Raw genomic sequence first — 26300 nt, forward strand, 5'->3', positions numbered from 1 at the left:
GTTTCCATCCATAATCTTGATTATGATCAACCCTCTGATGAAGTTCAAACACCGAGCCGGCAGTCCTAACTCCAGATCCCCGTCCAGGAATGGGCTAAGATTCCTCAGGAATGCTCCAGGAGTCCGGTCAGCAGGGCGTGTGACTCAAAGGACTAGAGGACTAGAGGACTAGAGATGCTAGTCGGTCAGTGTTGGGTCATTAGAGACTGCAGGCATGTCGTAGTAAACTGGGAGGAACCCGGTGAAGCAGTATTTATATATAAATAATATAATATTTATCATGGGGTGTCTGGAAGTCAGACAAAGCTTATTATAATTCCTTATTTGTATTTGTATACTATATTTCTTATCTTGCCCTTTTGAGCTGCGGGTTACTGCCTTTTTAAAGCCTCGATTACGTTCTCGTGTCTTCACGGCGGCGTTGTCGCCCCGGATGGGAGGAGTGATAATGCTAGAACTCCAAATGCTATCGCCTTCCAACTGAAGTGATTTGTTCTTGTGGAGCGTTAAAGTCACTCTGAAACCCTCGGATGCGTCGGATGCTTGCTCCTGGGGTACGTCCTGTAATCTGTGCTGCTGCTCAGTGGCGTCGTTAGGCCTATTTTAGGGGGGGCTTCAGCCCCCCTAAAATATTCTTAAGCCCCCCTAAATAATTTTGGGTTGTTTTATAAAAAAAAAATATATATATATATATTTTGTTCAGTGACCAAAAAATGCCGACACATTCTATTAAAACCGCCAGAATAAATGTTTAAAAACATGTAACCTGTCATTATTTACTTAAATCTGATCATGGATCTGTTTCCCCTCACTTCATGGCGTAAGGTAGAGAACCCGTTCCACCTGTTCCTATAGAGAATGCCCACATCACTGAAACTCCAGTCCACGTTTTCCCTGTGACCGCTAATTGTCGGTACCTGCAGCGTGTTTGAAGCACACAGAGCAGAATAGAAGAGCTTTAGGAGAAGAACGTGAACGGATGAATGAAGAATGGATACAAGAAAGTTTATAAAGAAAGTAAGTTTATCACTGCTGGTAGTAACATTTAGTTATTGTGTGACACACTTAAGGGAAACGCACAGATGCATTAGCCATGGAGCTGTATGAGAACCACAGCCCTGAGCCACGCCCACAGTCTCCCTGAATCAGGTGCAGAGACCTGCAGAACCTGGAGGAACCTGCAGAACCTGGAGGACCCTGCAGAACCTGGAGGAACCTGCAGAACCTGGAGGAACCTGCAGGTTCACGCACTGAATGGAGATCAGACACAGTGAAGAGAGAGTTACTTTTCTCTTGTGTGGATTGGATGATAGCTTGAGTTCAGATTCTGCAGTAGATGCAGAGCTACTAAAAGCATCCAGCATGCAGGCCTGAATGTGAGAACCTCTTGAGTGGATCACACTTGAATGAACTTCAACACTCCAGCCTGAAACAGAGGAGGTTCTGGTGGCCTAAAAACAGAGGAGGTTCTGGTGACCTGAAACAGAGGAGGTTCTGGTGGCCTAAAAACAGAGGAGGTTCTGGTGACCTGAAAACAGAGGAGGTTCTGGTGGCCTGAAACAGAGGAGGTTCTGGTGACCTGAAAACAGAGGCTGGACGTTCTCCCAAAGATATATTGTCTGTTCACAACAGAAGGTTCTGAAGGTTCTACCCAAGTTGCCCTAACGGTGCCCGTAAGCAGCTGCTTGTGTGAAAGGCCCTTTAGAGTACTGCGTCGGTTGCACTGCGTCGGTTGCCCGGCATCGGTTGCACTGCGTCGGTTGCACTGCATCGGTTGCCCGGCGTCGGTTGCACTGCTATGGTTGCACTGCGTTGGTTGCACTGCGTCGGTTGCACTGCGTCGGTTGCACTGCGTCGGTTGCCCGGCGTCGGTTGCACTGCGTCGGTTGCACTGCGTCGGTTGCACTGCGTCGGTTGCACTGCGTCGGTTGCACTGTGTCGGTTGCACTGTGTCGGTTGCATTGCGTCGGTTGCACTGCGTCGGTTGCACTGTGTCGGTTGCACTGTGTCGGTTGCATTGCGTCGGTTGCACTGCGTCGGTTGCACTGCGTCGGTTGCCCTGCGTCGGTTGCACTGCGTCGGTTGCCCTGCGTCGGTTGCACTGCGTCGGTTGCACTCCGTCGGTTGCACTGCGTCGGTTGCACTGCGTCGGTTGCACTGCGTCGGTTGCACTCCGTCGGTTGCACTGCGTCGGTTGCATTCCTGGCTGCATCAAACGAGCCAGAAAAGACTTCACAGTCTTGCAGTCTTTGAAGAAGACGAGCTTCAGAATCACAACAGAGAGATCGACTCTGAGAAACAGACGCGTTCTTTGATGCTTCCATCCAGCGAGTAACATTTTATTTCTTGTTAATGCTGTAAACATCCTGTTACTGGTTAAACATGTTTGTTGTTGTACTCTATTAAAAACAGACAGAAATAATATTAACGTATAATTTATCAGCATCTTTGATTGGTCGACGATCTTAAACACACCTACAGCTTTATGTGTCTCCCGTCATGCCCTGCCCACCTCCTCCTGGGTGTCTTTCTGTGGGTCATTGTGTTTCACTGTGCTCGTGATGCAAATCTCATAGACTAGGATTAGTGCTTCCTGGGGATTTAGGATTTCTGCCTTCCCAACACATGCTGCACTCTCCTGCATGCAGTCCATCCGTGTCATTTCTGGTTCCATCGACGCGGCGTCAGTCGCTGTGAGAACATTGCGGCAAAAGGGCAAATGCTCGCTGAAGTAAGATCGGATTAAACAGCAACGCTGCATCAAGACAAGTTTCGGCTTTTGAAGACATTCCACGCTCTCGTTTTGGTTGTTGAGGTGGAATAACTCTGAAGACATGGATGCATGTGAAGCAACTCTTCTGGAGTAAAACAGTTTCTTATATTGGCTTTTTAAGATCTTCTTTTGAAGAGAGGAAGGCGTCTACCACCAACTGAAACTATTGACAGTGGCGTTAGACCGATTGACCAATAAGAGCATTTATTATTAGACCGTGCCGAAGCTATTTGATTATTCTAATTTCCTGACGCTACATTTACTATCCAACACCATTTCTTGTGAGAACCTTCCCTTGACTTCTTGGAATCAGCTTGTAACCGCAGGAATTCCCGATGAACACATCCAAGAAGAACATCCTATTCCCCTTAGGGCCAGTGTCGTCAGCCCTGATGTGTTCAAGTACAGCGGCTGCCACCGGAGACAAGCCTTCACCTCCCCCCAAAGGCGCTTTCTCCTCCGATGGAGATGAGGAGAAAGCGAAGGTCGTGGCTCAGCCTCCTGTGTCCGGCATGGTGGAAGACTTTTTCTGGATAGGCAACAGCATTGTGACCTTCTCCCGGTGGAGACTCGGCTACATGGGTAAGCTTCATAAGATGTGGCGACTCCATCTGGGTGAATATTAAGCCGTTGAGAAAAGTCTTTACCGAATATGGTTCCCCGTGGAGCCACATGTACGCGTCTTTGTGCCTGTGCATGTTGGTTCTCGGCAGCATATGGCCTCTTGGCAATCCCCATGGGCTTAACGTGGTGGCCTGACTTGCTCTGACTCCACCTCCTCGGCCCACTTTGTGAGGGTGGAAAGTAGGACAACCGCCAACAGGTCACTGTGCTGCATCGGAGAGGTGACACCACCTTGTCTTACCTGGGCTCAGCCTTAGATATATTTTGGTTGGAACCTGCATGCTATCTGGCCCGCCACATGTTTCCTACCCCCGCCACCCTAAGCGCATTAACCAACCCCAGCTGTGGTCGCAGTGGGGCTGCTGGCACCTTTTAAATACAAGACTGTTGATGTAGGTCACCCTGTTGCATGTCCGTGATGCCAACTCCCACCCAGGGTCAACTACCGTTGACGAGAAGTGAGTGAGTGCGTTTGCTTGAGTATTCTCTACACGTTCCACCGCTTCCCCTCGTATGCACAGGGGGGCGTGTTCAGTCTTCCTGGACCTCCTGTAGTCCACTATGACCTCCTTGGTCTTGCTGGTGTTCAGAACAAGGCTGTTGCTCGAGCACCACAGCATCAGGTTCTGGACCTCCTCTCTGTAGTGGGTCTCATCGTTGTTGGAGATGTGACCCACCACGGTGGTGTCGTCAGCAAACTTCACAACCATGTTTGTGGAGTGGATGCAGAGCAGTCGTGGGTGAAGAGGGTGAAGGGAGCAGGGCTGAGAATGCAACCCTGGGGGGTCCCAGTGTTCAGGATCAGAGGGGAGGATGTGGTGTCTCCTATCCTCACCACCTGGGGCCGGTTGCTGAGGAAGTCCCTGACCCAGGAGCAGAGTGGTGGAGACAGTCCCAGGCTGTGGAGCTTCAGAGCCAGCATGTCCGGTGGGACGGTGTTAAAAGCTGAACTGAAGTCCATAAACAGCATCCTGACGTAGGTGTTAGGCTGCTCCAGGTGAGTCAGGGCCGAGTGAAGTGTCAGCGAGACGGCGTCCTCCGTGGAGCGGTTCCCCCTGTAGGTGAACTGCAGACTGTCCAAACCAGCAGGGATGGCATCCTTGATGTGTTTAAGGAGGATCCTCTTGAAGCACTTCATCACGACGGGAGTCAGAGCAACAGGGCGGTAGTCGTTGAGGCAGAAGATGGATGATTTCTTGGGTACCGGCACAATGATGGAGGACTTAAGGCAGGCAGGGACGGTGGACAGCTGCAGGGACAGGTTGAAGATGTCCAGGAAAACCCCTGCCAGTTGGTCAGCACACGTCTTCAGTGTCCGGCCTGACACGCCATCCGGTCCCACAGCCTTGTTGGTGTTGATCCTCCTCAGGCTGAGGAGACCTGGTGCAGCTGCAGGACGAGCGGCTGATGCTGCACCTCAGGCTGGGGCAGATCCACAGACCTTCTGCTGCTCGGAGAGTCGAAGCGTGAGAAGAATCTGTTCAGGGTGTCAGGCAGGGTGGAGTCGTGGCTGGCGTGCTGGTCCCTGCGTTTGTAGTCCGTCACAGCCCTGATGCCTTTCCACATGTCACGTGGGTTATTGTTCTCAAAGTGCTCCTCAATGCGCTGCTTGTATCTGTGCTTTGCCTGCTTGATGCCTCTTTTTAGCTCACTCCGTGCCCTGCTATAGGCCAGCCGGTCTCCTGCTCTGTAGGCTGCATCCCGGGCTCTGAGCAGAGGCCGCACCGTGCTGTCCCCCCACGGTTTCTGGTTAGGAAAAACCGTGATTGTCTTTGTGGGAAGGACAGCATCAGTGCAGAAGTGAACATAGGAAAGCACAGATGACGTGTACTCCTCAAAATCTGCATCCTCTTTGAATACCTCCCAGTCCGTGTGCTCAAAACAGTCCTGCAGGGCTGAGGAAGCCTCCTCAGTCCAGACCTGCACGGTCCTGGTGGTGGGTTTAGTCCTGCAGATCAGCGGTTTATATGCAGGGATCAGGTTCACTGAGATGTGGTCAGACATACCCAGGTGGGGGGCTGCTACAGCCTTGTAGGCCCCCGGGATGTTGCAGTAGACCTGATCCAGAATGTTGTGTTCTCTGGTGGGGAAGGTGATGAATCTGTGGAATTTGGGGAGCACAGCTTTCAGTTCCACGTGGTTAAAGTCTCCAGCTACAATCACAGCGGCCTCTGGATTAGCGTCCATCTGGCTGCTAACCAGGCAGTACAGCTCCTCCAGCGCTAGCTTAGCATTAGCACGCGGTGGTATGTAGGCCGCTACGATTACAGTGGAGCTGAGTTCTCTAGCCGGTTTAAACGGTCTGCATTTCACTGCAAGATATTCCGGGTCGGGGGAGCAGAATGTTCCGATCACGTTCGTAGCAGAACACCACGAGTTGTGAACGTACAGCGCCAAACCTCCGCCTTTGGCCTTGCCTGAAGCTGCAGTCCGGTCGGCGCGGAGCAGCGAGCGGCCCGCTAGCTCCACCGCTGCGTCGGGGATGTTGGCGTCCAGCCAGGTCTCGGTGAAGATCGCCACGCAGCTATCGGTCCGCTTTGAGACGATCCTCACCCGTATTTCGTCCATCTTGTGGACGAGCGACCTGGCGTTGGCGAGGAAGATGCTGGGTAGCGCCGGCCTGTGTGGGTTAGCACGTAGCCTAGCACGCACGCCGCCCCGCTTACCCCGCTTTTGTTCACGGTATCTTCTTCGCCTCCTCGGCCACAGCGGTGGGATAGTGGGGGGCTCCGATGTTCGCTGGAGCTCGGGAGGGATAAAATCCAAAATAGACGGTATTCCAACCTGGTTTTTCCCCGATTCCCACAGTTCAGCGCTTCCATACTGGATGAGGGCCTGGAGTCTCAGAATAGGAGAAAATATAAACAAAAATACAAAAACAAGTACAAAAAGCCGGGAGCCTTGGACCGCGACGTGTGTATGCGCCGCCATTCCGGAAACGGAAGTGCATAATACAAAGTTTATTGGTAAGATTTAGTAGAAAAAGGTTGGGGACCACTGGTGTAGACGATGTCGACGCAGCTGCTGCTTTGAAAGAAACAAACTTTGCACTGTATTTTTTATTCCTGCAATAACAGTATATGTATGTGCACAGCTATCACAATGACATCAGCGACTTTTATTATTATTTTTTACGTGAAAGGTGATGCAGAAATCAATTTTGAAAACAGATTGAAGTAAAACCTTTGCTGATATTGACATTTTAATTCTATACAATTTGTTGTAATTGGGTGAGTTTAGTCGTCAAATAAATTGATCTAGTGAGACTAGTTTCTGGTTTTAGAAACGACAGGGTGGTTTTGAGTGGACCAGGGAGGCGGGACAATATAAGAAGAGTGCCTTTGGAGGTGGCCAGTCAGTCCTCGCATATTCTCCACTCTCTTCTTCATTGGTTCAGCAGATAATCTTCACCTCTGATTGGGTGGGCGTCATGAACATTTCCTACTACCGGCCTTCCTATCTTTGTAAGTACTTCCTCATGAAGTACATTGGGAAGACTTTTCAAAGTCTTTTCAAAATCGCCTCCTTTGAGTCGATTGCCGGTGGAATCTGTGCCTAGTGCAGCCGCCATTCCTGCCTCCCCCCTCGATAGGAACGTTGTCCAAGGCGATCACCATTCAGAGTGTTTGTCCTGTTAGAACAAGTGTCCCCGGCCTCATTGGTCTGGATTCAGCATCTTTCTGTGCTTGTGAAATTAATGTGCGACTGCCGTGCTGTTTCGTTCCCAGCCAACACAAATGGTGGGCAGCAATCTGGGCCGGAGCCGTTGTCCAAGAGATGTTGGCTGTCGGTCTGTTTCCGGGCAGGACGAACGACCGAGGAGAACGGTTTTCAGCGGAGCGCCATCTTGACCTCGGAGCCTGCTCAGCCTGTTTGATGTCATTCCATGCAACCTTTGGAACGGCACATTTCATGGACTGCTGCTTCCCACTCTTGATGGAATTGCGAAGACCCTTCGCCGCTCCAGCCTCGAGGCACAAGACCCCCCCCCTCCCCCCCACAGTCAACCAACAGATGCACAAATAACTCTCCACTTGAAATCAATAAAAAGCTGTCCCACAGCCTCGTCTCTTAGTCTGGCTGGACAGAAGTCCAAGTTGACAATCGTTAATGGTCTGTTTGTCCAGGACACCGTGCTGAAAGTCAATCGCAAGTCGGTTTGTCCGGGTGTGGTTTAAGTACTTCTTGCTTCATTGAATTCTTTTCTACTCTTCACTTTTTTCCATCCAGCTTTGTTCATCACATAATTTTGTCATTAAAAGTGATCTACCCGTTTTTACTTTCAACTCCTTCAAGATGGTCTCTGTTTAAAAGCCTGCTTGGATATTTAATTTTGTCCAGATTCCAAACGTCGTTTTTCATTTTTTGTATTGAGAAGGACCGTCTGTGTTTTTATGCTCTTATTACTGCTGACGCTACATATATATATGATGTATGAGAGGGAGAGGAGAGTTTCTATTCTATTTTAATTGTGTCTTTTCATCAGACGAAAGCACTGATGATGATGATGTTAGCAGGTGTCAACCATCATCCCAGCAGTGGATTGTTTCCACGGTAACCTGTGGGATGATAAAGTACAAAGGCTCCGTTGAAGAAGTCAAATTAGTAACATGAAATAATGACACAAATGTGTAGAGAGGAAGAGGAGGAAGAGGAGGAGGAAGGTGCTCAGTGCATCAAGGGAAGTCCCCCGGCCGTGGCAGCTTTGCTCTGGACTAGCCTGAGCTACTGGACGTCCGTCTGCTGGACTGACAGGAAGGACAATGGGTCCACTGGGGGAAGAGCCTGAAGTCCTGTCTACCATCCGGAAGTTCCTGTGTGTGTGTGTGTGTGTGTGTGTGTGGGCGTGCAGCCGCGGGCGCACTGAGCTGCTTTCCTGTTGTCTTGTTTGTCCAGCTCTTTTTTGGAAGCAGCTCTGCCTTTGGAAAGGGTTTGCGTGATTGGCTGCGAGCAGCAAACATTTGTGTCTGTCCTCTGCTCTCCTTAAGGGGAGAGGCCCGATTAGATTGGACTGGCTGGTTACCCTCGCCGAAGGGGGGGCGAGGGTATTGCAATTGGGTGCGTTTGTCTGTTTGTTTGTCTGTCCGAGCGCATAACTCAAAAACTAGTAACCCAATCGACTTGATATTTTTACACAAGCAAGGTTCTGTCCGTGGCTCGGTCCTCCCCGAGAATGGCGTTGATCCGGATCTGGATCCAGATTCTAGAATTATTTTTACATCTGGAATTGTGCCTGTGCTGTAACCTGCCACTTTAAGAGGGAGGGACACGAATGGCATGATGGGAAAAAGAGTCCAGAAGGAGTCTTGTAGTACGTTCCGGAGCAGCAAGCTAGAGCAGGTTTGGCCCCTCTGATCCGGAAGCCCTGTTTACTGTCTCACAAGATCCAATAGTCTATTGGAGGCGGGGTCTGCAGTCTCTGATTGTCTTTCTAGTTCGGTTTCTGATGATGATGAATATATTTATTAGATAGAATGTTAGGCTACAAGTACAGTCAAACAGTAGCATGTATTACAGTACAAGTAGTCAAACAGTAGCATGTATTACAGTACAAGTAGTCAAACAGTAGCATGTATTACAGTACAAGTAGTCAAACAGTAGCATGTATTACAGTACAAGTAGTCAAACAGTAGCATGTATTACAGTACAAGTAGTCAAACAGTAGCATGTATTACAGTACAAGTACAGTCACACAGTAGCATGTATTACAGTACAAGTGCAGTCAAACAGTAGCATGTATTACAGTACAAATAAAGTCAAACAGTAGCATGTATTACAGTACAAGTACAGTCACACAGTAGCATGTATTACAGTACAAGTACAGTCACACAGTAGCATGTATTACAGTACAAGTACAGTCAAACATCCTGTCTAAGAGGAGCATTTCAAAAAAGCCCTTGCGGTCTTGTTTCCGTTGAAAGTCCTTCGTACATAAATCATCGACATTTAACAATACAAATAAAACTAATATTAAATTACTCCGCAGATGCAAAATAACAAATTAAAAAGACACATAATATGTACAACATAGGTGGACAAAAAAAAGGGGGGGGTGATTGAGCCGATTGAGTTTCTGCCCCCCTGATGCTGTTTGGTAGCAGGACGGGGTAGATCCAGTTAGGAGGGGAACGAGCTGCTTGGCGAAGGTCAATGCTCTCTGAGTGCTTTTTGCTTCAGTTCCAGCATTCCAGGTGTGTTTTTTTGCAGCTGGTTAGAGTTGTGGTGTGTTTTTTTGCAGCTGGTTAGAGTTGTGGTGTGTTTTTTTGCAGCTGGTTGGAGTTGTGGTGTGTTTTTTTTGCAGCTCGTTAGAGTTGTGGTGTGTTTTTTTGCAGCTGGTTAGAGTTGTGGTGTGTTTTTTTGCAGCTGGTTAGAGTTGTGGTGTGTTTTTTTTGCAGCTGGTTAGAGTTGTGGTGTGTTTTTTTGCAGCTGGTTAGAGTTGTGGTGTGTTTTTTTTTGCAGCTGGTTAGAGTTGTGGTGTGTTTTTTTGCAGCTGGTTGGAGTTGTGGTGTGTTTTTTTGCAGCTCTTTAGAGTTGTGGTGTGTTTTTTTGCAGCTGGTTAGAGTTGTGGTGTGTTTTTTTGCAGCTGGTTAGAGTTGTGGTGTGTTTTTTTTTGCAGCTGGTTAGAGTTGTGGTGTGTTTTTTTGCAGCTCGTTAGAGTTGTGGTGTGTTTTTTTTGCAGCTGGTTAGAGTTGTGGTGTGTTTTTTTTTGCAGCTGGTTAGAGTTGTGGTGTGTTTTTTTGCAGCTGGTTAGAGTTGTGGTGTGTTTTTTTTTGCAGCTGGTTAGAGTTGTGGTGTGTTTTTTTGCAGCTGGTTGGAGTTGTGGTGTGTTTTTTTGCAGCTCTTTAGAGTTGTGGTGTGTTGTTTTGCAGCTGGTTAGAGTTGTGGTGTGTTTTTTTGCAGCTGGTTGGAGTTGTGGTGTGTTTTTTTGCAGCTCTTTAGAGTTGTGGTGTGTTTTTTTTTTGCAGCTGGTTAGAGTTGTGGTCTGTGTTTTTTTGCAGCTGGTTAGAGTTGTGGTGTGTTTTTTTTGCAGCTGGTTAGAGTTGTGGTGTGTTTTTTTGCAGCTGGTTAGAGTTGTGGTGTGTTTTTTTGCAGCTGGTTAGAGTTGTGGTGTGTTTTTTTGCAGCTGGTTAGAGTTGTGGTGTGTTTTTTTGCAGCTGGTTAGAGTTGTGGTGTGTTTTTTTTGCAGCTGGTTAGAGTTGTGGTGTGTTTTTTTGCAGCTGGTTGGAGTTGTGGTGTGTTTTTTTGCAGCTCTTTAGAGTTGTGGTGTGTTTTTTTTGCAGCTGGTTAGAGTTGTGGTGTGTTTTTTTGCAGCTGGTTAGAGTTGTGGTGTGTTTTTTTTTTGCAGCTGGTTAGAGTTGTGGTGTGTTTTTTTGCAGCTCTTTAGAGTTGTGGTGTGTTTTTTTTGCAGCTGGTTAGAGTTGTGGTGTGTTTTTTTTGCAGCTGGTTAGAGTTGTGGTGTGTTTTTTTGCAGCTGGTTAGAGTTGTGGTGTGTTTTTTTGCAGCTGGTTAGAGTTGTGGTGTGTTTTTTTTGCAGCTGGTTAGAGTTGTGGTGTGTTTTTTTTGCAGCTCGTTAGAGTTGTGGTGTGTTTTTTTTGCAGCTGGTTAGAGTTGTGGTGTGGTTTTTTTGCAGCTGGTTAGAGTTGTGGTGTGGTTTTTTTTGCAGCTGGTTAGAGTTGTGGTGTGTTTTTTTGCAGCTGGTTGGAGTTGTGGTGTGTTTTTTTGCAGCTGGTTAGAGTTGTGGTGTGTTTTTTTGCAGCTGGTTAGAGTTGTGGTGTGTTTTTTTTTGCAGCTGGTTAGAGTTGTGGTGTGTTTTTTTTTGCAGCTGGTTAGAGTTGTGGTGTGTTTTTTTGCAGCTGGTTGGAGTTGTGGTGTGTTTTTTTGCAGCTGGTTGGAGTTGTGGTGTGTTTTTTTGCAGCTCTTTAGAGTTGTGGTGTGTTTTTTTGCAGCTGGTTAGAGTTGTGGTGTGTTTTTTTGCAGCTGGTTAGAGTTGTGGTGTGTTTTTTTTTGCAGCTGGTTAGAGTTGTGGTGTGTTTTTTTGCAGCTGGTTGGAGTTGTGGTGTGTTTTTTTGCAGCTGGTTAGAGTTGTGGTGTGTTTTTTTGCAGCTGGTTAGAGTTGTGGTGTGTTTTTTTTTGCAGCTCTTTAGAGTTGTGGTGTGTTTTTTTGCAGCTGGTTAGAGTTGTGGTGTTTTTTTTTGCAGCTGGTTAGAGTTGTGGTGTGTTTTTTTTTGCAGCTGGTTAGAGTTGTGGTGTGTTTTTTTTTGCAGCTGGTTAGAGTTGTGGTGTGTTTTTTTGCAGCTGGTTAGAGTTGTGGTGTGTTTTTTTTTGCAGCTGGTTGGAGTTGTGGTGTGTTTTTTTGCAGCTCTTTAGAGTTGTGGTGTGTTTTTTTTGCAGCTGGTTAGAGTTGTGGTGTGTTTTTTTTTGCAGCTGGTTGGAGTTGTGGTGTGTTTTTTTTGCAGCTGGTTAGAGTTGTGGTGTGTTTTTTTGCAGCTGGTTAGAGTTGTGGTGTGTTTTTTTGCAGCTGGTTAGAGTTGTGGTGTGTTTTTTTTGCAGCTGGTTAGAGTTGTGGTGTGTTTTTTTGCAGCTGGTTAGAGTTGTGGTGTGTTTTTTTGCAGCTGGTTAGAGTTGTGGTGTGTTTTTTTTGCAGCTGGTTAGAGTTGTGGTGTGTTTTTTTTTTGCAGCTGGTTAGAGTTGTGGTGTGTTTTTTTTTGCAGCTGGTTAGAGTTGTGGTGTGTTTTTTTGCAGCTGGTTAGAGTTGTGGTGTGTTTTTTTTTGCAGCTGGTTGGAGTTGTGGTGTGTTTTTTTGCAGCTCTTTAGAGTTGTGGTGTGTTTTTTTTGCAGCTGGTTAGAGTTGTGGTGTGTTTTTTTTTGCAGCTGGTTAGAGTTGTGGTGTGTGTTTTTTTGCAGCTGGTTAGAGTTGTGGTGTGTTTTTTTGCAGCTGGTTAGAGTTGTGGTGTGTTTTTTTTTGCAGCTGGTTAGAGTTGTGGTGTGTTTTTTTGCAGCTGGTTAGAGTTGTGGTGTGTTTTTTTTTGCAGCTGGTTAGAGTTGTGGTGTGTTTTTTTGCAGCTGGTTAGAGTTGTGGTGTGTTTTTTTTTGCAGCTGGTTAGAGTTGTGGTGTGTTTTTTTGCAGCTCGTTAGAGTTGTGTGTTTTTTTTGCAGCTGGTTAGAGTTGTGGTGTGTTTTTTTGCAGCTGGTTAGAGTTGTGGTGTGTTTTTTTGCAGCTGGTTAGAGTTGTGGTGTGTTTTTTTGCAGCTGGTTAGAGTTGTGGTGTGTTTTTTTTGCAGCGTGTAAAAGCTTTTCTTCTGTCTGCCTTGTGTTTCCTGTCTCCAGTGGAGAAGTGCATGAGCTCCATGCAAATGGGGACCCAGATGGTGAAGCTCCGCGGCAGCTCCAAGGGACTAGTGCGCTTCTTTTACCTCGATGAGCACAAGTCCTGCATCCGATGGAGGCCCTCGCGCAAGAATGAAAAGGCCAAGAGTGAGTGCCGTCTTCCTTGTTGTCCTCACATCGCTTGAAATCAGCCGAGTTTGTTTCTGCCATATTTAACGTAGCAGCCCAACGTTGGGATGTTCTACCTTTAAGAGAAAAAAAGATCTTGTATTTGGATATGCATCCGTGAAAATGTTGTGTCCCTTTATCCAGCTGCGCACCAGATTGAATGGATTCTTTTCTGGCCCATGGTGATCCATCTTTTGTGTGTTCTGATCTTTGCTCCCGTTAAATCCCTCAGGACTGGGGCATTTTTCTTCCTTTTCAAACTGGATGTGTATTTGTTTTCCGGTTCGGCATCTGCACGGAGCCACCAAACCCATTTAAAAATATAATACAAGGATCCAAAGAGACTTCTTAGGAGTAGCTCCCAGGTTCTCGTGGGATATTAGGGGGCTCAGCTTCCTGTTGCTGTCCCCTCCCCTGTAGCCCTAGATTTGATAAGCTTCTTAAATCCACTTCATTATTCACCGGCTTTAATCTACCCAAACCGTGTCTTACACACATGCCAGTAACGAACACACACACACACACCTACACACTGATCAGGCTCGTCCAAAGTGTTTCGTGTGTGGGTGGTAAGCCCTTTCTGTCGATGTAGAAAAAACAAATTGACACTAAATCGTTTGCGACTGGTTGAGTAAAACGGACTTTAAGCTACTTTGAGAGATCAAAGTGAGGGCAGTGAAGACACAGCGTGGCTTCATTTCCCTTAGGCCACGCCCACATGTAGCTCTGACATCACATGTGTGCGACCTGCCTTTACATTCAGAAACGGTGCGGGTATTGCTTATTGCTGTCTTGTTGACTTTGTATTCCCAAACTACGTTTGGGAGTACCGTATTTTCCGGATTATAAGTCGCGGTTTTTGTCATAGTTTGGTCGGGGGTGCGACTTATAAATCGGAGCGACTTATATATGCTTTTTTTTACAAAATCTGTGAGCGCAGAGACAGTAGCCTACACATTTCTATAACAGGTGTTACAGGGAACTCTGTGACCCGTCAGAATCTGTCGCGGTTTCTGGAGGTTCAGAGTTATCTGTCACACCTGTTATCTAAAAACACAAATTAGAAGGGCTGAATGAAAATGGCGCCGAAAAGAAAGTCATATTCCGCGGCTTACAAGCTTCAGATAGTGAAATATGGAGCCGAAAACGGCAATCGAGCAGCAGAAAGAAAGTTTGGAGTGAGCGAAAAACTTGTAAGGGACTGGCGAAAAGCGGAGGTTATGCTTACTGAAATGAAGAAAACAAAGAAAGCTAATCGCGGGCGACAAGCTAGGTGGCCGCAGTTGGAGGAACGAGTTCACGCATGGGTGCTTGAACAACGTGCTTCTGGAAGAGGTTTGTCAACGGTGCAGTTGCGTCTCCGCGCCCAAGTGGTTGCCAAGGAGGTGAATATAAACGGCTTTGCGGGAGGACCTTCTTGGTGTTACCGCTTCATGCAACGCAAACGCCTCTCTATCAGAGCTAGGACGACACTGTCCCAAAAACTGCCAGCGGACTTCCAAGCCAAGGTTGACAGTTTCCGCGCGTTCATTGAAAAGCATGTAAGTGATCACAACGTGACACCGGATCATATTATCAACATGGACGAGGTCCCCCTCACTTTTGACATCCCCATGGGCCGAAGTGTTGCAGAGAAAGGGCAAAAAAGTGTGAATATCGTTACAACTGGTCATGAGAGATCACACTTCACAGTGGTGCTGGCGTGTTGTGGAGACGGATCAAAACTGCCACCGATGGTCATTTTCAAACGAAAAACCATGCCAAAAATCCAATCTTCCTCAGTTGAAGTCGCCGTGAACGAGAAAGGGTGGATTGATCAAGAAATGATGAACTTGTGACTTACAAAGTGCTACAATAAGCGACCGGATGGCTTCTTTAGAGCACGCAAAGCTCTGCTTGTGATGGATAGCATGAGAGCGCACATCACACCACAGTTAAAAAATAAATTAAAAGTTCTCAACTCCATACCTGCCATCATCCCTGGAGGCTTAACCAAAATACTCCAGCCACTTGATATCTCCGTGAATAGGAGCTTTAAGTCCGTTTTGCGTAACCTGTGGGAGCAGTGGATGACGGATGGAGAGCACAGCTTCACGGCAACCGGGAGAATGCGCCATGCAACTTTCCTGGAAGTCATTGAATGGATCGACAAAGCATGGGCTTCAGTGACAACCGCAACCATCCTGTCGGGATTCAGAAAGGCTGGAATAATTGGAACTGCAACTGACGACGAGTCTGACGTAAGCGACGTAGAAGAGGAAGCGGCGTCTTGTCTACCTGCCGAGTTGGGGGAGTTGTTCAAAAGTGACACCGAGGATGAAGATTTCCTTGGATTTCGTGATTCGGAGTAAACCCTGATATTTTGGTAAACGTGTTAGCATGTTCTTTGTGCTATATGTTGTTTGGTGTTGGATTTTATCAAATAAATTTTCCCCAAAAATGCGACTTATCCTCCAGTGCGACCTATATATGGTTTTTTCTTCTTAATTATGCATTTTTTGGCTGGTGCGACCTACAATCCGGAGCGATGTATAATCCAAAAAATACGGTAATTCTGCGTCCTGGTCGGTCCACACGAACGAGCAAGTTCGTAAGTTGTATTTATTAATTTTTTTGTCTCAATCTGACAACCAAAAAAAAAAAAAAAATCAGAAAGTGAGGGCAGGTGGGGGTGGATGCAGAGGAGGGCAACGGCGCACTCCTGCCCCGTGGCCACCCTATCCTTTATCTCCCCATCTCACACCCACACAAACCCCCCAAAATAGGGTAGGTGCGGTGCATTAAAATGGGGGGGGGGGGGGGTACAGAAGGACGCCCCCCAGCAGGTGGTGAGTTAGTCGACACATGAGGCCCCAACCAACCAGGCGGGGGGGGGGGGGGGGGGGGGGGGGGAAGAGGGAGCCCGACCATAGTGCCCCCAACCTCCATTATCCCACCCACAGATGCCGGGAGGCCCGACCGCGCATATAGACTGGGCCAGGATTGAGCACCACCCCCGACGCACCCCACCGTGCAGACCTCTGAACATATACAAGTTCAGTTGGCTTTTAAATGGGGGGGTTTGCCTGCGAGCTTGTGTTTATTAGCCTGTTGTAGACCTATCTTAGGAAGGTGTAATGCGTTGACGCCCATAAATAATCTCTTAAATGTGGCCCAAATGATCTTGACTGACAATCGACGGCTCTCTGGAGTGACTCGTTGAGCTGCGTGTCGTATGCCAGGGGTCCCCAACCACCGGGCCAAGGCCCGGTACCGGTCCGTGAGGCATTTGTTACCGGAAAGAAAGAACAACTAATGTATACAATTTCCGTTGTATCGATTATTAGCGTCTAAAAGGTGTTTTATTTGAAAAACGACCGGATTTTCTCCAACGTAACAATCGCGTCTTGATACGTTGATAAAAAAAACAGCTGTGAACTCGCGAAAATTAATAAAAAGAAACAAAAGTCTTTGGAGAGCTTCTTTGCTAAGGAGAAAAGTCCTACTGAGGAGGAAGAAGAGGAGGAAGAAGAGGAGGCGTTGACCTCCAAGAAGAGAAACCAGGACTAAGACTTAAAACACGGTTTATCGACAGCTGACTGGCTTCGTTAACGAGTCAATGAAGGGTTCAAAACTGCTTCGGCGCAGAGACCAGAACCCGGATTAAAAGACCAGAACCCGGATTAAAAGACCAGAACCCGGATTAAAAAACAAGAACCCGGATTAAAAGACAAGAATGTGGAATTTATGAAACAAAAAACCATGAAGGACAGAAGCAATTATTGGGACCGAGCTAGGAATCGGTTATATATAATTGTTCCGAGTACGTTCTTGTACATTTCTAATATATAGATTCTGCTCTGGTCCTTCATTGTAACGGTTTGTATATCGTTCATCAAAACGGGAGCCCATCAGACAACATTACATCAGGATTTAGAGAGTTATCACACGTTAGCAAGGGAAGACGACGGAATCAGTCACTCCCGCAGCCGTTTGGCCGCGTGTGTCTCTGCTGATTGGAATCAGATCAGTTTGGCTGGAGCTTCCCTTGGAAATAGTGAAGTCATTTCATTGTCCACTATGAGCCTAGGTTCTGTCCAAGGTTTCTGCCTGTTAAAGGGAAGTTTTTCCTTGCCTCCGTTGCACAAGTGCTTGTTCTTGTGGGTCAAGTTTGGTTCTGTCTTCCTGCTGATCCTGTAAAGTGCCTTGAGATGACTTTCTGTTATGATCTGGCGCTATAGAAATAAAAGTGAATTGAATTGAAATTTTGAAACCTTTCTGCCTCCTACCAATATCAATTAGTGACAAATCTGCACACATCTGCAGGACTGGACTATAGAAGGGGCAAAAGCCACAATGATAATTACACGTGAAGTGCACATTACACCCTTCTAATTATCTGCATCTACGTTAATCAGGTATTCTTCTGAGATTTTAACATTTTTGCAACGGGAGCTACTGGAAAACTTCAGGCTATCCCGTTCGCATGTGACTTGGTGGTTCTACAATGCAGCTGCTGCCCCAAAAGTATGTTTGATCTGCATGACAGGGCTAGGAATAAAATATGCATCACAATAAAGGGTTAAAAGTGTTTAAATCTGAATGAAATGTGAAAGTCGATGTGTTGTCGCATTCCAGCGCCTGTCTTGCTGACTTCCTGTTTGTCTTCAACAGTCTACATTGACTCGATCCGGGAGGTGTGTGAGGGCAGGCAGTCGGAGATCTTCCAGCGCTACGCAGAAGGCAGCTTTGATCCCAACTGCTGCTTCAGTCTGTACTACGGCGAACACGTGGCTTCCCTCGACTTGGTGTCCGGCTCTGGAGAGGATGCTCGGACTTGGATCACGGGCCTGAAATATCTCCTGGCCGGTATCAGTGACGAGGACAGTCTGGCCAAGAGACAACGCACCCGAGACCAATATCCTTCAGTAGCACAGGGGATGGCGAGATGTTGAACTTGTGCTGCTTGCCCCCCCCCCCCCCCCTTCAGCATTAGCAGTTTAGCTGGCTTGACTTTAACTCTCTGTCTCACGTGGCTGAAGCAGACCTTCACTGAGGCCGATAAGAACGGGGATGGCAGTTTAAGCATCGGCGAGGTCCTCCAGCTGCTGCATAAACTCAATGTCAATTTACCCCGGCAGAAGGTCAAGCAGATGTTCAAGGTAACCAAACGTTTGTGCTTTTCGTTTTCGTTCAGAACGGCGCGTTGGAACCCCGAGGTGTTGCTTGGCTCCGGCTGGGATTTCTGTGCTGAAAAGTTTATTTGTATTTGACAAAATTCCAATGTCTGCAGAAAAAAGGATTTTGCACTCGAAACCCAGGAAGTACCAACACAACTAGGATTTAGGTTAGAACACTGAGAAGGAGCTTTTTAAGTTGTAATATAGGGCTGCAGCTATGATGATGATGAATATATTTATTAGATAGAATGTTAGAGTACAAGTACAGTCACACAGTAGCATGTATTACAGTACAAGTACAGTCACACAGTAGCATGTATTACAGTACAAGTACAGTCACACAGTAGCATGTATTCAGTACAAGTACAGTCAAACAGTAGCATGTATTACAGTACAAGTACAGTCACACAGTAGCATGTATTACAGTACAAGTACAGTCACACAGTAGCATGTATTCAGTACAAGTACAGTCACACAGTAGCATGTATTACAGTACAAGTACAGTCACACAGTATCATGTATTACAGTATAAGTACAGTCACACAGTAGCATGTATTACAGTACAAGTACAGTCACACAGTAGCATGTATTACAGTACAAGTACAGTCACACAGTAGCATGTATTACAGTACAAGTACAGTCACACAGTATCATGTATTACAGTATAAGTACAGTCACACAGTAGCATGTATTACAGTACAAGTACAGTCAAACATCCTGTCTAAGAGGAGCATTTCTAAAAAGCCCTTGCGGTCTTGTTTCCGTTGAAAGTCCTTCGTACATAAATCATCGACATTTAACAATACAAATAAAACTAATATTAAATTACTCAATTTATGCAAAATAACAATACATTAAAAATAAATTACACCACAGATGCAAAATTACAATAAATTAAGAATGATCGATTATTTAAGTTGATTATTTAAGTAATCGATAGATTAATCGCTAAATGAATTCGATTAATCTCAATCGGATAAAAATACATCACTGTTTCAGAATATTTTCAAGCGGTATAAAACAAACAATCAAATGTTGGTGCTAGCAATACCATTTATTTTAAACTGCACAATCATTAGCATTAAGATTGCATTTAATTTCCCACGAGCATTCAATGCAAATAAAAAATAAAGTACCCGAATGCATACCTGTCAGGCTCCACGGCTCCATGGCCTTATAAACCGTTGAATTTTTCCTTACAAAATACAAAATAATCTTACACCATTTTTTTTTTTTTCAAATGCGTTTATTTATGTACATAGTTGGATATTATTAATTAGGATACAGTTTAATTTTGATATTTTAACTAAACTAAAATATCCATTAATAATGCTTGTAATTTAAATGTTTAAATAAGAACAGATATTTCGAGAAAAAAAATTGTTAGCATTTTTATTTTTGTAAACCAAACTTAAGTATCGATCAATGATGCTTGTAATTTAAATAACCAGGGACAGAAAAATACAAACCTTTGCTGGCTTGTGATTGGGAAACATGTTTTTCACGTTTCTTGATATTCGGTGCAGACCGGATGGGACTGTAACAGTTCGTGTTCGTAATTCCTACCCTGCAGAGAGTCAGTGAAGGCATCAGGGAGGAGGGGCGGGGGTGAGAGAGACGGGAGAGGATATCTGTTCTGTTAGCGGCGCGGTTACCGATTAAGAAAAGCTTGTTCTGAGAACATCTCGTCCTTATTTCAGCGTCTGGCGGACGCTACAGTACCCATAATGTTCAAATTTGCGTTTTCCCGTACAGATTTTCTTCTACGCCGTACACGTCTTAAAATGCATAAAACCCGTACTTTGTACGGCAAAAACGTACTGGTTGACAGGTATGCGAATGAAGCCTCACAATGTATTAAAATATATAGGTAATTAATTGTACTACAAATATACATGATTCATAATTCTAAATTACACACATAAGTAATAAAAATGTATTTTAACAATGAAACTGACATGCATCGAACTTTTTAAAACTATAAATTAAAACCGTTCAGATTTTAACGCACATTATGATGTTAGTGGATGTATAATTATTATAGGTCTTTCAAATTCGTTACAACGGACATACAAACTAGAATGTAGCTGCGTGTTGGACTTTAGTTGCATGAAGCTAGCATGTACGTAGCGTTAGCTGATCGCATTGATTTGATAAATGTTCTGGATGCTTCCTGTTTACGTGCTGCAACATCGATGTAGTCCTGTTGTCGTACTCCAGCTCTGTTTGACAGCGCAAACATTGCACCGCGTTCTCCGTTTCTTTTTTTACTTGAAATGGTCCCAAACTGTGGACAGTTTCTGCCGTTTTCCTTTGGACTCCTTCCTCCTTTTCTCCTTCATTGTCGTTCTTTTCTCCGTCTTTCTCCGCGCTCCCTCTTCTTGCTCTGCTCTGGCTTTCCCGTGGACAGGTGTGGAAACAAGCTTTGCTTAATATCCGGGCGCTACGCGCCATCAGTTTGGACGTCAAAACACCGTAATTAGTCATTAGTGTAATTCTACTACTGTCAGTACAATCTTTTGTCAACAAAAACCTTCTCTGTGATGTGACCAAAGAGAACATTTTGGTGACTACAATAAAAACATTATGATTCAATTCAATTCAGTTTTATTTATAAAGCGCCAGATCACAACATAAAGTTATCTCAAGGCACTTTACAGGATTAGCAGGGAAAGACCTGCAGGGAACCACAGAACCCAACTTGACCCACAAGAGCAACGGAGGCAAGGAAAGGCTTTCTTAAATGCCACTTTCCACAGTAATAAAGAATGACACTTTGTAGACCTGTAGGCTAATGAGCGTTGCATAGTGACCTTCATCTCATTAGGACGGTCGATGGTACTTAAGCGTGCGTCCGGCAGATTGTGACTGAGCTGAAGAACTTGGCTGACACAAGGCTCTCCCTTCCAGTACTGGAGAGGATTAGCATGCTGCCATGCTAAGCTTGTTGCTTCAGCCGTCCTTCTGTTCTGTAGCTAGCCGCAGTGCTATGTCTCGGCCCAGTGGCCTTTTGGCTGTCACCCATGCGGTACTGATGAGAGACAGATGGCCTCCGGTGCGATGCTGGGGAAGCAGACCAGCGGCCAGTCTGGCAGCATATGTCGTCAGATAATCCGGAAGGTTTGCGTTTTGAAAATCTCTTCCTTAATTTCTTGACTCAGCCTTCTCACAGTGAACTCTATCTGCTCAAACGCTGTTAATAATCTGACAGCACATCACTGCATATATTTGCATAATAATGAGGACTGCATGATTCCTGTCTCGAGAGAAGCTTCTAATGTTTCCGCTTATATACAATAAGCCTGGTGTCTGGGCGTAATGTATATATCAGTAATTCCTGTCAAACTGCTCAATGAGATTTATTTCATCTTTAATTCAGACAGGTGGGTGAAAGCATGTTTTGATTTAAGGAATCATTCATTTATTACTTAGATAACTAATAAAAACTGGCAGTGGAGAGCAAGCATGACTGGAAGAGTTTCAGTTAATCCCTGAAATTTGAACAACTTTCGTGGAGTTTACAGACCAGATACCAAAACACGGCAATATGCAAACAATGCAAAAAGACTATCCGAACAAAAGGGGGAAATACATTGACTTTAGCTCGCCACCTCTGACCTAAGCACCCGATCCAGTACAACACGTGTGCAAAGGCCCTTGAGGAGTGCTCACCGGCAAAAATATGGTATATCTTTGTCGCCAAAATCTTTGTGAAATTCCGTGATGCTATTTTGAAGCCAATTCGCCCAACCCTACTTCACATAAATGTTGTGTTTGGCTGCTGCTGAGCTGCAGTTAATGAGTCCTTGGCAAACCGATCTGGAACAGCGCTAGCTACATCTCCACTTAGCTTTCCATTTTCCCTTTATTAGTTAGGATGTTTTCCGATAGAAAGTATGTAAAGTGTGAATCAAATTCATCCAACAGAACCTTGTGGGCCACTGTAATAACGTGTTAAACGAAGGAATCACTCCGTTGTTCACGTCCCGGTAACTAACTGCGTCATTCCTTTCTACTTCCTGCATCGCCTCGCTCATCCTCTCGGTCCACCACGCCCTCTGGTGGCATGGGGTGGTGAGGCATGTCATTGACTATATTACATCCACCATGACTGACATTGGCATGCATGAAGGACTCATTGTTCACATGAACAAAGTGGGGTCTGATAAATAGGACTTAACCTTACTGAGTGCAGTTCCTTTAGCTCCATACCCTCGTTCCAGTACGAACTCCTGAACGCCACAGAAATGTCATTCCAGCTGATAGATTTTTAGTGACTTTCAGACAACATTTCTTTTGCATGTGCCGACAAAATATTGAGCATTATGGGAAATCAGCATCAGATCTGATGTATCTAAGACATTAGGATTGTCCAGCCTTCTTAGTTTTTATATTTTCATGAAAAGGTTGCAGCAAAACATTTACGTTATATATTACATTATTTAAATTCTGCCAGGCTAAACAGTGACATGTTGACACGACTGTAAAACAATAACTTGGTGGTGAAAGCAGAAACTTGCCGTTAGTAAAGCCAGAACTACGCATGTCTTGTAAGGGAGGGGGGGTTGCAGGACTGAACCGTACTACTGTACTATTGTACTACAGTTCTATTGTAAGCGTTTTCATCTTCCCTGTCGTGGGATCAGTAAAGTTCATCTCGTCTTTTAACACCGACTGTAACGGTAATGGCTCTTGCAACTTTGTCATCACATTGTTGGCTTTGGATGGACGAGACAACAGGTTCTTGTCCTTTAATGTCTTAATGTAATCGTTTTATATGCATTTTTTCTGGTCTGGTCTCTGTTGTATAGGAGGCAGACACAGATGACAACCAGGGGACGCTCGGCTTTGAGGAGTTCTGTTCCTTCTACAAGATGATGTCAACCCGGAGGGATCTGTATCTCCTCATGCTCACTTACAGCAACCTCAAAGACCACCTGGATGCAGATGACCTGACCCGCTTCCTGGAGACTGAGCAAAAGGTACTGTAACTGCAAGTATGAGTATACAATCATACTTATTAAAACCACGATCAATGTCAATTTAAAAATACTATTTTAAAGAAAAAGTCAGGAATAACATGTCATTTATTTTCAACAAGGTATTCTTTAAATAATTGTCTTGAACGGGGGTCTTTAGTTTTGAGATTTTGCATTTTGGTGCTTTACCAGCCAACTTAGATGCACAACCATGAACTTTCACCACAACAGAGAAAGCCAGACTTTTTAGTCCAGTATTAATTCTGCTGAGCAGCCAGAACAAGTTTCATTCATAAAACTACAGCATAAACTAGCTAGGAATAATTTATGCTTCTTCTTAATATCCTGATAAAAGTTTGAAGTTGTGCCAGCGGTTTCTGTAAGTACTGCACCGCAGGATTGGCACATTGCAGAGTGTCTTTGCTTATGATGAAGTCCTGACGGTTTTGGAAACCAAACTTAATGATTGAGGGGTTTGACAACATTTTTAATGGCTATGAATCAATTTGTCTGGAGTCCCTTGAAGGACGTAATTTGATGTGAGAGGAATCCACCAAACAAAAAGTACGGGTACTATCTTACCCGCACTTGACGACCGGTACCGGTCGAGTGAGACATTTGTTCCCGGACCGCACATGATGAATAATGAATTGTATAATTTCCATTGTATTGGTTATCGTAGTCTGACAGGTGTTTTATTTTAAAAACCGACCTTATTTTCTGCATCGTAACAATCACCTGTGAATCTTCTTGGTCACGTGATACGTTAGTCCAAAAAATGAAGTAGTAAACAAACGAAAATTAGTAAAAACAAACAAACAAATGTCTTTGGAAAGCTTCTTTTAACAGAAAAACAAGGAGTCAAACATCTGGGTAGTGAGGGAGGACATGAGAGTGGCTGGTGTTGGGGAGGACGATGCAAAGGACAGGACTAGAGGACGACCCAGGAGAAGAGACATGGACGTAGTGAGGGAGGACATGAGAGTGGCTGGTGTTGGGGAGGACGATGCAAAGGACAGGGCTAGAGGACGACCCAGGAGAAGAGACATGGACGTAGTGAGGGAGGACATGAGAGTGGCTGGTGTTGGGGAGGACGATGCAAAGGACAGGACTAGAGGACAACCCAGGAGAAGAGACATGGACGTAGTGAGGGAGGACATGAGAGTGGCTGGTGTTGGGGAGGACGATGCAAAGGACAGGACTAGAGGACGACCCAGGAGAAGAGACATGGACGTAGTGAGGGAGGACATGAGAGTGGCTGGTGTTGGGGAGGACGATGCAAAGGACAGGGCTAGAGGACGACCCAGGAGAAGAGACATGGACGTAGTGAGGGAGGACATGAGAGTGGCTGGTGTTGGGGAGGACGATGCAAAGGACAGGACTAGAGGACAACCCAGGAGAAGAGACATGGACGTAGTGAGGGAGGACATGAGGGTGGCTGGTGTTGGGGAGGACGATGCAAAGGACAGGACTAGAGGACAACCCAGGAGAAGAGACATGGACGTAGTGAGGGAGGACATGAGAGTGGCTGGTGTTGGGGAGGACGATGCAAAGGACAGGACTAGAGGACAACCCAGGAGAAGAGACATGGACGTAGTGAGGGAGGACATGAGGGTGGCTGGTGTTGGGGAGGACGATGCAAAGGACAGGACTAGAGGACAACCCAGGAGAAGAGACATGGACGTAGTGAGGGAGGACGTGAGAGTGGCTGGTGTTGGGGAGGACGATGCAAAGGACAGGACTAGAGGACAACCCAGGAGAAGAGACATGGACGTAGTGAGGGAGGACATGAGAGTGGCTGGTGTTGGGGAGGACGATGCAAAGGACAGGACTAGAGGACGACCCAGGAGAAGAGACATGGACGTAGTGAGGGAGGACATGAGAGTGGCTGGTGTTGGGGAGGACGATGCAAAGGACAGGGCTAGAGGACGACCCAGGAGAAGAGACATGGACGTAGTGAGGGAGGACATGAGAGTGGCTGGTGTTGGGGAGGACGATGCAAAGGACAGGACTAGAGGACAACCCAGGAGAAGAGACATGGACATAGTGAGGGAGGACATGAGGGTGGCTGGTGTTGGGGAGGACGATGCAAAGGACAGGACTAGAGGACAACCCAGGAGAAGAGACATGGACGTAGTGAGGGAGGACATGAGAGTGGCTGGTGTTGGGGAGGACGATGCAAAGGACAGGGCTAGAGGACGACCCAGGAGAAGAGACATGGACGTAGTGAGGGAGGACATGAGAGTGGCTGGTGTTGGGGAGGACGATGCAAAGGACAGGACTAGAGGACAACCCAGGAGAAGAGACATGGACGTAGTGAGGGAGGACATGAGGGTGGCTGGTGTTGGGGAGGACGATGCAAAGGACAGGACTAGAGGACAACCCAGGAGAAGAGACATGGACGTAGTGAGGGAGGACATGAGAGTGGCTGGTGTTGGGGAGGACGATGCAAAGGACAGGGCTAGAGGACGACCCAGGAGAAGAGACATGGACGTAGTGAGGGAGGACATGAGAGTGGCTGGTGTTGGGGAGGACGATGCAAAGGACAGGGCTAGAGGACGACCCAGGAGAAGAGACATGGACGTAGTGAGGGAGGACATGAGAGTGGCTGGTGTTGGGGAGGACGATGCAAAGGACAGGACTAGAGGACGACCCAGGAGAAGAGACATGGACGTAGTGAGGGAGGACATGAGAGTGGCTGGTGTTGGGGAGGACGATGCAAAGGACAGGACTAGAGGACGACCCAGGAGAAGAGACATGGACGTAGTGAGGGAGGACATGAGAGTGGCTGGTGTTGGGGAGGACGATGCAAAGGACAGGACTAGAGGACGACCCAGGAGAAGAGACATGGACGTAGTGAGGGAGGACATGAGAGTGGCTGGTGTTGGGGAGGACGATGCAAAGGACAGGGCTAGAGGACGACCCAGGAGAAGAGACATGGACGTAGTGAGGGAGGACATGAGAGTGGCTGGTGTTGGGGAGGACGATGCAAAGGACAGGACTAGAGGACGACCCAGGAGAAGAGACATGGACGTAGTGAGGGAGGACATGAGAGTGGCTGGTGTTGGGGAGGACGATGCAAAGGACAGGACTAGAGGACGACCCAGGAGAAGAGACATGGACGTAGTGAGGGAGGACATGAGAGTGGCTGGTGTTGGGGAGGACGATGCAAAGGACAGGGCTAGAGGACGACCCAGGAGAAGAGACATGGACGTAGTGAGGGAGGACATGAGAGTGGCTGGTGTTGGGGAGGACGATGCAAAGGACAGG

General features: G+C 46.4%; 1 protein-coding gene across 1 annotated transcript in view; it reads left to right on the plus strand.

Moving 5' to 3' along the window:
- Window positions 1-3108: 3108 nt before the first annotated feature.
- Window positions 3109-26300, plus strand: part of plch2a (phospholipase C, eta 2a) — a 61483-nt gene continuing 38291 nt past the window's right edge. Inside the window, exons 1-5 of the mRNA XM_068748818.1 lie at window positions 3109-3355; window positions 12725-12871; window positions 17546-17789; window positions 17904-18033; window positions 22863-23033. Coding sequence (XP_068604919.1) covers window positions 3109-3355; window positions 12725-12871; window positions 17546-17789; window positions 17904-18033; window positions 22863-23033 — 939 coding nt within the window. The remainder of the gene's footprint in view (window positions 3356-12724; window positions 12872-17545; window positions 17790-17903; window positions 18034-22862; window positions 23034-26300) is intronic.

The sequence above is a fragment of the Brachionichthys hirsutus genome, chromosome 2, assembly GCF_040956055.1.
Source record: "Brachionichthys hirsutus isolate HB-005 chromosome 2, CSIRO-AGI_Bhir_v1, whole genome shotgun sequence".
Taxonomy (NCBI): Eukaryota; Metazoa; Chordata; class Actinopteri; order Lophiiformes; family Brachionichthyidae; genus Brachionichthys; species Brachionichthys hirsutus.